The 16,181-nt window shown below is 33.2% G+C and overlaps 2 protein-coding genes across 3 annotated transcripts; one reads left to right on the top strand and one right to left on the bottom strand.

Moving 5' to 3' along the window:
- The first annotated feature begins 2,672 nt into the window (after nucleotides 1–2,672).
- On the top strand, nucleotides 2,673–6,690 carry LOC108200742 (MACPF domain-containing protein At1g14780). The gene is made up of 8 exons (XM_017368992.2): nucleotides 2,673–3,028; nucleotides 3,116–3,357; nucleotides 4,534–4,720; nucleotides 4,835–4,909; nucleotides 5,125–5,308; nucleotides 5,435–5,601; nucleotides 5,731–5,795; nucleotides 5,920–6,690. Exons 1-8 carry the CDS (start codon nucleotides 2,786–2,788, stop codon nucleotides 6,542–6,544), a joined length of 1,788 nt encoding a protein of 595 aa, XP_017224481.1. The 5' UTR covers nucleotides 2,673–2,785; the 3' UTR covers nucleotides 6,545–6,690.
- Nucleotides 6,691–7,010: 320 nt separating this feature from the next.
- On the bottom strand, nucleotides 7,011–13,992 carry LOC108202618 (probable RNA-dependent RNA polymerase 1). Of its 2 annotated transcripts, none has more exons than XM_017371099.2 (5): nucleotides 13,854–13,992; nucleotides 12,029–12,573; nucleotides 9,686–11,514; nucleotides 9,063–9,213; nucleotides 7,011–8,080 (listed from the first exon to the last, which is right to left on the bottom strand). In XM_017371099.2, exons 2-5 carry the CDS (start codon nucleotides 12,551–12,553, stop codon nucleotides 7,268–7,270), a joined length of 3,318 nt encoding a protein of 1,105 aa, XP_017226588.1. In that variant the 5' UTR covers nucleotides 12,554–12,573; nucleotides 13,854–13,992; the 3' UTR covers nucleotides 7,011–7,267. The 2 variants fall into 2 exon arrangements, with proteins under 2 accessions (XP_017226588.1, XP_017226589.1); XM_017371100.2 differs by lacking the exon at nucleotides 13,854–13,992 and adding an exon at nucleotides 13,162–13,260.
- Between the last annotated feature and the right edge of the window lie 2,189 nt (nucleotides 13,993–16,181).

The raw sequence follows: 16,181 nt of genomic DNA, 5'->3' as shown, positions 1-16,181 counted from the left end.
AGTTTCGTTCAAACTAATACAGTAAACTAACTTCGAGAATGACGCCGCAATAAGCTAGACACTTGTTATATCCTGACAGAATATTGAAATTTAATCAAGTGTCCGCGTTTTTCCGATAAAATTAAAGGTCAACGTGACTATTTCCTATTCATATCACAATCTGAGGAAAAGATAGAATCTTTGAAGAACAGAAAAACAGCTCCTTTCTCCATTGATCATTGATGCTATGACTAAACTGAAAATATTATAAATAACAACCACTATAGTATGTAGATTTATTTATATATTTAAAATCCTTCCAATTAGAGTGTTTTATAATTTAGATTTATTATATGATAAATTTGAGAACTAAATAAAATCATATGAGAAACTATTACAAATTTTTAGTTATAAATTACTATATTGATACACTCATACAGATAAATGCTTCGTCAAATCTGTTGTATTTGTAAGATTTTGTGATTTCAATATAAGTTATATTGAATGAGTATATCGTAATAACAATATTATATTGTTTTTTTTAAACTAACAATATTATATTGTTATTATAAATCATTATATATACACGACATGACATTTTGCTTGAAGTGTTTGAAAACTATAGTTATGATTACAGGATGTTGATTCGTGGAATGATATGCGGACTAAGGATGATATTAGATTAAGGTATTATTAGTGATATTAAAGTATCTATAATAATTTTGGCTAAAGTTTTTTAATGCAATTGGATATGTAAATATTATATAAAAATTTGTTTAATTTGTAAGACATTTTATTTTAATGATACTTCTCACCCGAATCTTGTCAATGATCCAACTCCATTTGATAAGTAACTGACAACAAATGAGAGGGATATGGAAAGAATGAATTAATGAAAGAGGAAATCATTGACTATATCCTTAAATATTAGTATGTTATTATTATTAATATTCATAATATATATATTAATAATAAGTGTCATCAAATATATATACACCTCTAAACTAAAGTAGAAATAGTTATAGTATGGTTACATATTTATGATCATTTATCAATTCCACTTTTCTTGATATTACATTGAAAATCAAATAAATAATATATAAATAACGAGAGATAGAATCACAAGAGTCTTCTCAACTCCAATGTGTTCGACTCTGAGACAAAGGACTCATCATTTAACTGATACAAAATAAATATTAAAATATTATAATAAAATAATAAATATTATAAGTTATCCGTGCATGACACAACTTATAAATTAGTCAAATCAATTTTTAAGTGATAAGAAAACTATGTGATATATTTATATTTTATTTAACTTCAATTTCTATACATATTTTCCTATAAAATAACAATTTAAAATTAATTGGCCTTAGCTAAAGTTATTGTCACTCCTTTAACAATCTTATATTAAAAAAATATGTATATCAAAATTTCTACCTACAATTATATGAAAGGAATTTTCATGCACGCAACTCATGATTTTTTCCCCAACATACCTTCATCAAGGGTTTTCAAAAACTTATATAGAAGATATGAATTTCAAATTTCCTGTTTTTCTAATCCTCATTATTTATTTTTTGATGAGTTTTGGTTAAAACGAGAAAAAAAATGAGACCGAAGGTAATCAAATACTTGGACTCATGAGCTCATCACTGTTTTGGAACAATCATTTTATGATTTTTATTATCTTTTACAATAAAAAATATGATTAGTTTGCAGACTATCAATTGTTATAGATCATTTCTCAGCGAAATAAATGAAACTCGTATTTATTATATCATGAGTCCAACCGAAGAACTAATAATTTAAGAGCATTTTTCCACCCCAACCAAAAACCTAATAACTGAGTACTTTTAATGAGATTGACTAAAATGAAAGAAAATATTGATAATAAAATTTATTTTTAATCAATAGTACATTGTACCTCAATTTTGTCAATATCGATCGGTTATATTTTAAAATAATATATTAATAATATTTTAGTCGGTATAATAAAAATCTACCACTTACATACAGTAGCAAATAATATGGAATTCTTCAACAAATATAATCAATATCATAAATATTATGTATATATTCTATTTTTTTATATTTATATATAATTACGTATCAGTTATTTTTTTATTATGGTATCTGCAGGATCTAAAATCTGTAATGAAGATATCTTTCATATGTCACCGATTAATTATGGTAACTTTTTTTATGCTGCTGAATGGCAACATCCCCGATGCCAAATCAAATCGTTAATAATCAATTCACATCTTCTTAATAACGTGTACTCAATCAAATCCATATATAACACAATCACCGCAATCAATTCGACTGAACAACACGCGACTTAACTAAAATACCCACTAAAAAAATCAAACAATTTCCTAAATACTCACACCATTAAAATACCCAATAAACTATAAAAAGTTTTTATAGATTATTAAAAACAAATATTTTACATTATTTTCATCGCAAACAAAAATAACATGTAGCATACGGTTCGTGTTTTAGGCGTGGGCGAAAACACAGAATTAAGCAGTCAAAGTATAAGATGGGGAGCTTCAAATCAAATGAATCTTCCTCGTTCTCTATCCATTATTACATCCTTATTAATATTGTAATAAATTGTAGTAATAAATAATAAATAATACTAATACATCAACTAAAAAATATATATAGCCCAACTCTCTGCCCCTCACCTTCTCATAATAAATCACATACTACAAAATTTTCTCTCTTCTTGCACCAACCTCTGCAACTTATCTCTACTACTTATATTGATATTGTTGATTTTGTATTCATTGAGTTTGAAATGAGTGATGGGGATGCAATAGTGAGAAGGGCTCTCAGTAGCCTAGGCAAAGGCTTTGATCTCACCTCGGATTTTCGGCTTAAGTTCTGTAAAGGCAGAGACAGTCTGGTTAATCTTAATCAGGAACAGACCAGGCAGTTACATGTACCAGGTTTCGGACAGTTTGAGGGTGTTTCTACTGATATTAAATGTGGAAGAGGTGATCGGACTCGGTATCAGTCAGATATTCTGGACTTTAATCATGTATGTTTTTGGGAGTTTTTTTTGTTGTTGTTCTGCATATGTTTGGTTAATGTGTTTTGTTAAATTTTGTGAATGTGTTTTTTGTAGATGTCGGAATTTATAAACCAGAAGTGCTCTGTCCCCGGGAAAATTCCATCAGGGTTGTTTAATTCTATGTTTGGCTTCGAGAGTGAATCATGGGGGACGGATGCTTCAAAGACAAAGTATTTAGGATTGGATGGTTACTATATATTGTTGTTCGATCTTCATATCAATCGGTTTCCTCTTCAACTTCGTGATGAGGTTAAAAATGCAGTTCCTTCGACCTGGGATCCATTAGCTCTTGCCAGGTATTAATTTTTGATTTTACTTACATTGCTTTCGGATTCTAGACTTAGTCTCTTTTTTCTTTGTTGAATGCAAATTTGACCCTCTATCTGAAAAAGGGCAAAAGAGTAGTAATCAGAAATTGAGGGGAAATGGTGGCTGACCTGTCCTAGAATGAACTGTTGGTTGTCATTTGTGTCATTGTATGAATACAATGGGTTGCTAGAATGAATATTTGACCTTACAAAATCAACCATCAGCTAGCCAACCACTTATTATGACTAAATCCATATTTATATTTCTTTATTATATTTATGATCTCATTATTTTCTAACATCTTTTCTCTATACCATAAGTCATCTATAGTGTATGTCAACCTTGTGACCAAATCAATAATTATTCGTGTTTATTATTTCATTCAATTTAAAACAATTTTCTAAAATCTTTTCCCATAAACATAAGTTATCTAGTAGATGTCAACTTTGCAGACTGTCAATTGTGTGTAGATGATGAATACAACCATCCGCAAATTTCTGGTGTTTACTTTGACAGTTGAGACCAATTGTTTCTTTTATTGTTGTAATGACATAGTTGGATGGTAGTTAGTCTTGAAAACTAATGGTCTTTGTTTGTCTGTTTCTATGGTATTTCGTCAGGCAAATTTCGACTTGAATAATTTACTTAGACCAGGTGTTTTAGATGAATTAGTTTTAATCTTTTGACTATCTGGCATTCATCAGTCATTTTCTGGGAGCATGAAATTTAAATGGTTTAGTAGTTGAAAATGTCAAAAAAAGTTATCTGCTAAGTTAATAATAATTGTATAGTTTTCTGGTACTGCACCCACAATTTGTCTTCAAGGTCAAAGAGAATAGCTGGTTAACCACTCAATGGACTATTAATAGGTAAATACAGTCATTTCAAAATAACAAATTCTATGAATTACTAATGGCTTTATTTGAAAGAGTATAATTCTGTATTCAATACAATGCGTCTGGATGATACAGTGAAAGTAGCCGATGGCTATATTCTGACACGTAATGCCAAAGAAAAATGGAAAGTTAACATTATTGAAGTAATAATCTATATACAAATATTGTTTATAATAATTTTGTTGGCTGTACAAGGTTGACAATAAAGAATCATGTAAAAAAATCGAACCTGCAGGACATGACTAAGCTAAATGTGGTATTTGACAGGTTCATAGAGAAATATGGGACTCACGTCATAGTGGGACTGGGCATCGGAGGACAGGACACAGTGGTGGTAAGGCAAGATAAAACTTCAAACTTGGAGGCATCGGAACTGAAAAAGAGTCTGGATGAACTCGGTGATCAGTTGTTTAATGGGACTTGTAGTTACACTCCGAAACACCAGAAGCATAAGGTTAGTTGTTATACACTCTAAGTACTACAGTATATCACGTTACAGCAAGAAATTTATGATCCACTCTTTTGGTATTACTACTTATACCTAATTTGCTACCCCTGACAAATTCAGGCTCCACCAGCTTTTAATGTCTTCGACCATCAGTCATCGTACTTCGGTAGCTTATCATCAGTCAAGACGAAGAACGTAAGTTTGACTATCCTTAACTAAATTTTCTCTGAAATTATACATGCATGGCATTGGAAACAAATCTGATACTTTCTCTGTCAATAGCTCATTAAATTTTATCTGGTTTGGGAACAATGAGACGCGAACAAATATTAGATTGTACAACATTAAAAGTCCGTTTTTGTTTTAATTCAAATTTTTGGCATTGATGATACTATGTTGATTAATTTCAGGGAATTAACGTAATATGTTCAAAGAGGGGCGGAGACCTATCAGCAACGACACACTGTGAATGGCTATTAACAGTTCCATTAAAGCCGGATGCTGTTCAGTTTAACTTCATTCCCATCACCTCCCTCCTCAAGGGCGTTCCAGGAACTGGTTTCCTGTCGCATGCTATCAACCTTTATCTTCGGTGTAAGATTTTAAGTACCATGATACTCAACACACTTCTACTCTGTCACAAACAAAGAAAAACATATGAGAAATGGGAGTAGTTCTGGTACTAATAATAAGCATGTTTCTGTTACTTTCATTGTGCAGACAAGCCGCCATTGACTGATTTACAGTATTTTTTGGACTTCCAATCTCATAAAATATGGGCTCCAATTCACAGCGAACTTACTCTAGGACCAAACTCAATCAAGTCCCGAAATCCTTATCTCCAGTTTAACTTAATGGGTCCGAAGTTGTATGTCAACACGACTCAGGTAACCTAACACACTTCTTGATTTCATTTCCTTAACTGGAACTCTTGCTATGCAGTTTTTAACTTGTGTTGAATAGATGCTCTTAAGATTTGGCAAACTGCAATTACTAAGAAAGATTTTTACTATCAGGTTACAGTGGAAAACCGACCCATAACAGGAATGCGATTGTATCTGGAAGGCATGAAATGCAATAGGTATATCTTCAATTCTTGTCCAGATGCTCGGCCTGTTTATATTTTTATTGAAATTGTGTTAAGGTCATTTATGAAGCAAAATAAATAAATTGCTGAAGAATTTTGCTTATACTATTTTGTGCAGGCTAGCAATACACCTCCAGCATTTATCAAACACACCACAGTTCCTCCAGAACAGGGTCAGTGATGCCACTTTTTGGCGTGGATCAGAAGATATTCCCTCTGATAAGTACTTGGAACCCATTCAATGGAAAAAGTTCTCTCATATAAACACTGTCCCTGTGAAATATGACCCGGATTGGAGTACAAAAAGCGAAAATGCTACATTCATTGTTACAGGAGCTCAACTATACATAACCAAACATGACAATTCGAAGACAGCATTGCAGCTTCGACTACTTTACTCAAAAGTTTCAAATTCATGCATTGCTCAATCAAGCTGGATGCAATGCCAATCAGATGTTTCTCAGAAGTCTGGATTCTTCTCGACAATAAGCCAGTCAATTATTTTAGGGGGGGTTCCTGATAAAGATGATGCTAAAAAGGTGGTGGTTGACTCTAGTGTGTTCCCAAGTGGACCACCGGTGGCAGTGCAAACGAAGAAGCTTTTGAGGGTTGTGGATATGGCGGAGTTATGCAGAGGGCCATCGGATAGTCCAGGACATTGGTTGGTCACTGGAGCTCAGTTGCAGTTAGAGAAAGGAAAGATTTGCATGCATGTCAAATTCTCCTTATTGAACATTTTTTAGTTTATAGGCAAAAGATCAGAAGGGAAAATGTTTACTTTCAAGCAAGTAATCATTGTATATACATAGAGTTTTATGTTCTTTCAGTTATCTTTACAAAAGTATATTCTTTTGCTTCATCAGTATCATAATTTCTTGATTTTTAGCAATATTCATGTTCATTCATGCAGGGCATTTTTTGTATTACTTATTTGTCTTTGACAGTCAGATAATATTCATGTCCTATGTTAGCCTTATTGACTCAAAAAACTTCTACCAGAGTTCATAATTTTTTCATTTTAATTTGATGCAGAAAACAGAAGTGAAATAGACCACCTGTGGCAGGACCTGTAAGAATACCATTATATTTTACCTGAACTGAGTTAACAGGGGTTGGCTTCAACTAAAACTAGACATTCAGGAGCAATTTCTGCAGACTTGCAGGATCTGTACCTGTTTTACAACAGGTACTACTAAAATACAAGGCTAGTAAACACAATTCGAAATCTGATACACAAAACTTATGCACATCTAATACACGCTTTAGAAGTTTGGCAATTACACATCTTAAGGGAGAAAAGATACTTGTGAAAGCACAAGTTTCTGAAAACTACAAACCCGATGCAATCGTTTCTTTACCATATATATCATGGTTATCAGCATCTAAACTTAGCAACATATGCAAATTAGTCAATAAGTACATGAAAATTGGAAAACAAAGTGATTTGATTATATAAGAACATTGGACTACCGAAGATTGAACCTCTGGAGCATAGCAGTAACCGAAGCAGTTTTGGACATTTTTTCTTTCTTTATGTGGATCAGCTTGTCATAAACACACCACGGGAAACTAAGGAAATGAGGACGGTCCATTCCTTCATTGTAAACACCCCAGTAATCAGGATGATATGTGACATGGTACCAAGCAGAAGCTTTTGCATATAAGCTGTCGTTTTCTCCATCTGACGGCCCATAATTCTTTTTAAACCAGGTCCTAGCATCTTTCCTTAAGGACTTCACTGCCAAAGAAATTGCTTCCGCATCCTTCCGCCTGTCAAAAGATTTTGACATCTTCATTATATTACCACTAAGAATTTCAGCCTCAGTTTTAATTCCATAGTAATCCATCAGGTTTCCCAACTCATAATCATAGGCACTCTTGTACTCAAAAGCCTCATCAAGGTAATCTCGGAAACCATCAACTTGCATATCATAATCATATGACTGCTTTGCCACTTCCTTCGTAAAAGACTTGATGATGTCGGGTGCAATCTTTTTCACATCCCGAAAAAGCTTTCCAAGCACACGTTCTGAAATATAAGTGGCCTTGTCAGGCTTTTCCATGAAATCTGGATATTCTTTAACACGCAACTGAGATGGTAATTCTGCTGCCACACCAGTCTTTGGAAAATCCACAGCAACTGAGAAGAGCTTTGCAAGCTCCAAGCAAGGTTTACTCATGGCTTTAAGAGGTTCCCTATCTGCAAAGACTGTGTGCGCATTTGCAATGATCCCTAAACTGTCATTAACTATATAGTCGGCGAAGTACTCTTGAACCTCCTGTAAGTGGAAGAATTAAGATTAGATTTAAAAAGGTTCATAATACATGACCGAATGATTGCACTTTGTTTAACATGACCATCTTGAAGTTATCAACCTACACTATACAAATCAAACACCAAGCTTTATTTCTTCAATATGTCTAAAGAGTCGTAAACTATTTTAAGCACTAATTTTACAAAAATTTAATGCTCGTTGTAATTTCTATCCTGGTGACTGGTAAATTACACATCTTATATATAAATATACAAGAGCCTCTACTATACTATCCAACAGAATTGTAGTCAGTAGAAAACTTCAGTAGTGAATATGGTCATCATGTAAGAAATTCTACTTCCGTTGGGATACATTGAAGTTTTGGACATGTTTGAATGTAAAACACGATGTTTGTATCGACTGGATCCAGTAGAGGAGCCAGAGTGGTTGACCTAAATTGAGGTTCACAAAAAGCAGCAACACAATATATATAGCAATATATAAAAATGTCTATATGCCAAAAAAATAGTAAACTTCAACATCTAATATATACTCGCATTTACAATTATGAACAATCTAATTACGGCTTCAGTCCCTATTTAGTAAAAACGCCTCCACAGTTCCTGACATATAGCACAATCTAATTGTTCATAATTCAACCAGACATCGCACATGTGCCCTTATAAACATGTTTTACCATTAGAATATATATCACTCATTTAAAAAACTTGATAAAAAGAATTAAGGTTTGGCACTCCCATTTGACCCCTTTAGTTCTCCTGCTGACTGAGCCTGGTAAGCAAATTTTGACATGAAACACTTGTATATGTATGTATAATGTACAATAGTAACTTAGAAGACTTAAGAAGGGGCAAACTCCACTATAGGGTTTCTAGAAATATCATAAAACTAGAAGCAAAATCCCACAAGAAATTAAAAGTTCAAGACTATAAAAATATAATACATAAAAGCAGGCTTCAGGCTAAATCGTGCAAGAAATTTGTACCTCAATTGTAACCTCATGATCTAATTGTATACTAGCAGCTGAGGTGTAGTCCATGGGTTGTCTTAGCGTTGGTGGGATAAGATCACGATCCCAGCATACAAAGTAGATATCTCCATCTAAATCACTTCCTGAACATTCGTTAGGATGAGGCCTGTTATTATAAAGTCAGTGTTTTATCAGTTGATGACAATATATGAAAATTCTAATATATAATGAAGAAGTAAAAAGAGATAGCAGTTTGTTTGTATGGAAAGATAGTTTCTGTACATCAGCAAGTTTTGAACCATCTGATCATCTATGTGGAGATCTAGGGGTGAGCAGGAGGATGACTTAGGGTGCACAAAAAATTAAAAAACACACAAACACACATGGTTTACATATCAGCAATTATTTACGACTTAGACTTAGACAAAAATAGTAATACTATTTGTCATATAACCTTGGGAGCAAGAACTGGATCACCCAAGTACTATACAACATTAACATATTTACGCCTGTGAAGTTGTTAAGTATGGTGATGCACATTTAGATGAGTAATACTGATACATCCAAGTTTATGAAGAATAATAATAGGTTTTACATCAACAGATAAATGACAAACAAGATTTTTTAACCTGAGTTACCTTGATCCCTTTTGTGGGAAAACAACACAGTCCACCATATGATGCAAAGCTGGCACATTAACAGCCTTTAAGACACGAATATCACCAGGGTGCAAGCAAGGGTTTTTGGCAACAAGCACCTGACCCTCATATATACTTTTATGTCCACTATCATAATGCATCATAAAAGTATCATCATAGAATGCTCTACGCCCGTAGCCAGAATATTGCACAAATACCTGACCATATTCTAAACTTCTGGTTTCATCTAGACAACCCATCATTGATCTCCCATCCCGAATGAATATCCTTGATTTAGTTCGCAAATCCAGTAACTTTGATGCCCGGAAGGTTTGTAGCATCATTAAGAGGAAGGGTTCAGCTTTTGGCATGTAACCACACTTAAGCATCTCCTTCAGAACACGTGCATTCTCTCCTGGATACATCAAATCAAGCGCCTCTTGTGCCCTTAATGGATGTTCTAAGATCATGTCCAGCTGATCTACAGCTTCTCTTTGTATCTTCTCGAAAACATTGTCCTTGACTCCAAGGGTTGATAAGAGTGAGATCACCTGGCGATTAAGATAACAGGGCTGATATTTGCTACATGCAAGTACATCCAGTCCTATATTAGATGATGCATATTTACACATGCTCTTTCTTAGAGACAGTTTCCATGATGAAGTGGGATCAATAGCGACAACACCTTTGTAACCACCATATCGAATCTGGAAAGCAGATGGCGTAGAATCTTTGAAACCACATTTTACAGCAACTTTCTTTGCAAAGTCAGCTGATATTTTTCCAATTCCATCAGAGAATACATATTTAGTTCCGTTCTCTACATCAGGAAGAATTTCAATCTCATCCTTAGGAACTGTCAAGGTTTCTGTAGACGAACTGAATGATTGACCAAGCCTGGCTGCATATTTTGCCACATTTTTAATTTCATGGAAATCACCCATCCATTTTCTTATGTCATTAGCAGATAGATTTTCCGTTGAAGCAAACAGCCATGCAGAATTATCCCGCAACTGACTTGATGAAAATGCAAGAAAGTCAAACTTCTTAGTTCCGATGACGATACCATTTTGGAGAACTGATAATATCCTCTTATAGATCCCTGTGTTTCTTTTACGAGCATATAAATCTGTGGAGAAAAGTTTATTCCACTCCTCATCAACGAAAGAAACACGAAGAAAATTCTCAATATCATTTGAAAATTTGCGTAAAACACGGTTAGAAACATTGATCTCTGGACCACAGCAAAAGACTCTGGATGGGGTTATTTGAATCCTGTGAACATGTACCAATCCGGTATCTAAAGTGATAGAAGGTGCTGCCCACTGTCGCCTGGAAGTACTATATTTGATGTACTGCTCGGTAAACCATTTCACAGGATCGTAGCAGCACTCCTTTTTGTTGGCCAATTTCTCTAGAGTATGTTTTGTAAATACTTCATTTATTCCCATCAAGTGATAAAATCTGCCATCAATTGCCGGCCCAGGAATATAGCCATTCTGCACTAAGCTACATATCTTGAAATATATATTATATGGCAATTGAATACTTCGGGGAAGAGTCGGCATTGGGACCAGATCCAAATTGTTAGAAAAGGTTGAACCACTCTCTAATTCAAATTGGCCATCATTCTGCTGGTAAATAACACTTACTCCAAAGTCTGGGGTATCACGACCATGTGGAATCTCAAGACATAAAGCAGAAGACTGACCTAGAGCAAGTGACGGAGTGAAATCAGTTGCCCTGACCCAGAAATCTTCAGGAGTTTCTTTAAAATAGTTGAGAATGGAGTCTTTAAGTTTCTCAAAGATCCGTGGAGCGCCTGATAGCTGAGTAAGAGAGAGCAAAAGAAAATAGATCTTTAAATCTGCAAAACAGTTGATTTTGACGAGATATATACCATAAAAGAGGTAAACCATCGTATGGAAAGGAAGCACATATTGAATACAGTTCATTAAGTGAAACATACTGCATTGCTGATACATGTGAACACTTTGATGTTAACTTCAGGGAACATTTACATGATAATGTTCACACTCCACTTTTATAAGATACTTGAGTATTAATTTTCATCTGTCAATACAAAATTCATGTAAATGTGTACAGCTAAAACAAACACTCCTTCAAATTTAATCTATGAAACTCATCTAAGACGCGGGCGAAAACTGTGTAAAACCCAACCACACCCACATATACAAATTTGTAGGTGCAGAGAATCAAAATGTTCATAGCAACACGATTTTGATAAGATGTTGACTATTATCTCAGAGTTTACAAATAGACAAAGCCTCCCCATAATTTAACAATATAACATGTAATGAATCTAGCTATATATAGACAAACCTGAATGAGGATAAACTTCTTAATTTGACCTCGTGGATGACGTAGCTCAATCTTCCAAATATTTTCACTGGACAGCTGAAGCATGTAATCAACAGACTCATGGGACAGATAAAAATAGAACTTATGAAGTCCTGAACCAAATTTAACTTTCACATCTGTCTTTTTCCAGAACACAGAATATTTCTTCTCTGAAATCTGGCAACCAAAATGTAGGCTTACATCTTCCATTCGATCCACAAAAGTCCTTACTTCTGGCTTTTGTATGATGTCTATATCACTGGCATATGCCCTCAAGTAACGGCTTCCATAATAAATGCGTTGTCGAGCAGACAATGCAATAAAATACTCAGCACTTTGGCTGGTGATGAATTGGACTCTAGCATATGGTGCATTACCTTGTTTTTTGCTCGCTTTAACCTCTACAGCATATACAGTATCTTTGCCTGTATATTTCTCAAGATGTGCCTTGAGGTCTTCAGCAGGCACCAAATAGAGAAATCCAGAGACATGAATTGTCCTTCCCATAAAACCTAGACAATACTAACCTGCAGTAAAACCACGCAAACATGTGATATCCACCTCTACTTGCTAAATGTCAGAAGAGCCAATAAGACGCAATATGATCAGATCAATATATTCTCACAGTCCACACAAGATAATTATGAAGCATTTCACATAAATGCATAAGCATCAACACTTCTTTTGGCAGAAGAATACTAGCTATATCATAGCCACACTATTAAAGTTACCATAGTTGTCGTTACGTGTTATTTACCAAAAAATTTAAATAAAGTAAACCTATAAGAACAATAAGAATTCAGGATCTTTCAGCATCTTCAGTTTGTCGCCTGCTCTGTTCCACATAAATTTTGACCATTGAAATCATCATATGTAGAGATACAATATATTTTAGCTCCTTAAAAATACATTAACAAATAAAGATAGGTATCTTTTATTACCACAAAGAAGATAGAAAAATTTTGTTGAAATTTCAACATTCTGATAACTCATTCTCCACCAGATCCATTACACACTGTCCTACACATAAGAATTCCTACTAATGACATACATCCGAGATAATCTGGGTAAAACTCATCACCGAGAACCTGATTCAAGAAAGCACAAACTCTTACCCAAATTTCTAATTACCATCACACAAAGACATTACATAAGGACTGCTATCATTCAAGGCTTCAAGCACAACTAATTAAATCATCATCGTTCTAGCAATAATAAAAAGCGGACCAATAAGACTACTATTAAAACAAGAAAACGACACAAACATTATTCCATCAACCCAAAATAACTCGTTCACAAAACTTTTATTCTTTTTTGAACAAATTACCATTTTTACCATATTCATTACATTTTCAAATGACAAGACATCTACAAACACGACCTAAAACCCGAAATTGCAAACACTCATTTGCCCACTAGATATCATAAATTTAATTCTACATCCACTAAAACTCAAACATACTATTCTTGAATACCATCACTAAAAACTCCTAATAAATGTAACCCAATCAACATTAATTCCAAAAAAAAAAAAACAATTAAAAAAATACTTAAAATGCACTAGTCCAACTCAATCAAATATCTAGCACAGTAAAACAGTAAACAACTAGGTTAAAATCTCATTACAACAATCACCCACAAAACCCAACAAATTTACCACAGCAAGAAACACAAAAAATTAAAAAAACTAATGCAATGCAGTAGAATTTACATGATCCACGCCATAAAATTTACATGATCTTTTTTCGTGGGGTTGTCACAAGATATATGTAGTATGATTTATACAAACAAAATGATGAAAGCTTACCTTAGAGTTGAGATGATCAGAATTCAAGAAGATGAGTGAGATGGTAGAAGTAGAATATATAGATACAGAGGATTGTAATTTGTAAGTATTTAAAAGAGCACGAACACAAGTGGAGTGAGTATTTGATCGTCAATCCCTAGTCAACTGATTGTGGTGGGACAGTATGTGTTTTTACGAAGGAATGCTTTTTCACTTTCTCTTGTGGAAATATGTTTTTCTTTTATTTTTCGAGATTTTGATAGTCTCAATCTAAAGAATATCACTTTGTGGGTGTTTGTGTATGGCTTAAAAGCCCAGCTTCTTGTTTATAAGTTAGAAGCACTTGATTCGTACCGTTTGTGTCAAAAGTCAAGAAGCACTTATAAAAAGCTAGGAATGCTAGCTTTTGTTTCAGGACTTCTACTTATTTCCCAAACACTTTAATCACTTATAAGTCTTAACTTGCTTCCAACTTCTACTCCACTTTTTTATTTTAAGCAAGAAGCATTTATTTTAAGCTCACCCAAACGGCCCCAATATGGTCATTTGAAAAAAAGAAGAGCATGATTAAAGAATTGGGCTTGTATTCGGATTTTTGAATCAAGAATAAGACAATGTTATGTATTAAAAAAAACTCAAAATATTTTTTAAATAATGAGTTGATTTCAATAATAATGTTATGTTTATGAAGTTTTACAAAATGAACTCTTTTAATTTTTATTATTTCTTATAATTTTTTAATTGATTAAAATTTATGAAATCCAAGAGGATTTGTAAGAAAAAATAGTTATGTGAATGTTACGAACTTTTGAAAAATTGAAATTAAAATAATATCAAAAAAAAATTATACATATTAGTAGGCCGAGTTCCTAACAATCGTGTTCTATAATAATTTTTCCACAGTTTTATATTATTCAAAGACACAATATGTGATTTAGAGGGGCGTATTCAATTGAGATTTTAATAGATTGTTTTTAGTTTATGGATTTTAATGGATTGTATGTGATTTTGATTTTGTGCGGATTCTTGATAAAATGTCGCGTTGATTAGATTTAAGCACAATACTTCGAAATGATTTTAATGGGATTTCAAAAAACTTAAAATACACTGAAAATTACCACAAAATCCATCATTTTATTAAATCCAAAAAAATCCATCATCATTTAAATACTATCATTTTTATTGGATTTTTAACAATCTCAATTGAATATTATCGGATTTTAAAGTATAATTTAAAATCTCAATTGAATATCATCAGATTTTGTAACATAATTTAGAATTTCAATTGAATACCTCAAGATTTTAATAGATTTCAAACAATTCCAATTGAATACCTTCATTAATGAAAAAAAAAATCTAATTCAATACACTTCTGTTAATTTCTGAATATTTATGCAAAGAATATTTATGCAAGGATCACGTCACTTATTCGCTATTTAGACTTGGTCCTTTGGGTGAAAATGTTCCCTGTAAAAATAGGCTTTTAAACACATTGGGTGAAACTCTGACCAATTTGGAGCTATCCTATTGACATATTCGAGATTCCAAACCTTCCTCAGCAAGGAAGGAGCTAGGATTGGATCATTATCTCTTTTATCCACATGCTTATAATGCTGTCTTCTCATCTTTTGCTTTTTCTATCACTGTCTCCGTACATTCATGACGTCCATTATCTATCGTCATATCTCACCTTATGAATTCATGTTCGACGGTGACCAAAACAAGCTATGGAGCTGGGAGCACACATGTTGGGGTAAAAAAACCAGTGTTGTAAAAAGTGCAAATCGGTCCTAAACGGTGAGATGACCTTGTAGCGCTTAAGCGGATAAGCGGACGCTTAAGCGGAATTTTAAGCGGGTGATTAAGCGGATTAATAATATATATTTAAAATTTTATATATAATAATATTATATATATAATTAAAATTATAAAATAATTAAGTAATAAGAATTTAAACATAAAATATTTTTGATAAAAAAGATATTTTTAATTTTTTATTATAATTTTCATAATATTTATAAAAAAATATTTGTATTTATATATAAAAAATTAGCAAGTCAAAATCATTCTGACCGCTTAATGTCCGCTTAATCCGCTTAACAGGCCGCTTAATGTTAAAAAACGCTTAATCTCCCGCTTAATGTAAAATCGAAGCGTTTTATCCTCCGATTCCGCTTAAGCGCCCGCTTAGACGGCCGCTTAATGCGCTTTTCACAACACTGAAAAAAACACCGTACCTGAAAAAATAAATTTTCCTCGAATGATATTGTAATATTTTTTTATAGATATTAAAAGTTTAGAATTAAATTGTTGAACGCTTTTTCCGGAAAAAGTTGAATATACACTGAG

This window comes from Daucus carota, chromosome 9 (assembly GCF_001625215.2).
Source record: "Daucus carota subsp. sativus chromosome 9, DH1 v3.0, whole genome shotgun sequence".
Lineage (NCBI taxonomy): Eukaryota > Viridiplantae > Streptophyta > Magnoliopsida > Apiales > Apiaceae > Daucus > Daucus carota.
This window is presented reverse-complemented; position numbering and strand designations above follow the sequence as displayed.

Bases quoted from the DNA above. Each gene is read 5' to 3' on its own strand.
- LOC108200742 (XM_017368992.2), top strand. From the start codon at position 2,786: ATGAGTGATGGGGATGCAATAGTGAGAAGGGCTCTCAGTAGCCTAGGC. The intron at 3,358-4,533 runs GTATTAATTTTT...GGTATTTGACAG, and splicing joins GATCCATTAGCTCTTGCCAG to GTTCATAGAGAAATATGGGA. The intron at 5,602-5,730 runs GTAACCTAACAC...TTTTACTATCAG, and splicing joins TGTATGTCAACACGACTCAG to GTTACAGTGGAAAACCGACC.
- LOC108202618 (XM_017371099.2), bottom strand. From the start codon at position 12,553: ATGGGAAGGACAATTCATGTCTCTGGATTTCTCTATTTGGTGCCTGCT. The intron at 9,214-9,685 runs GTAACTCAGGTT...TTATAATAACAG, and splicing joins TTCCCACAAAAGGGATCAAG to GCCTCATCCTAACGAATGTT. The intron at 8,081-9,062 runs GTACAAATTTCT...TTCCACTTACAG, and splicing joins ATCATGAGGTTACAATTGAG to GAGGTTCAAGAGTACTTCGC.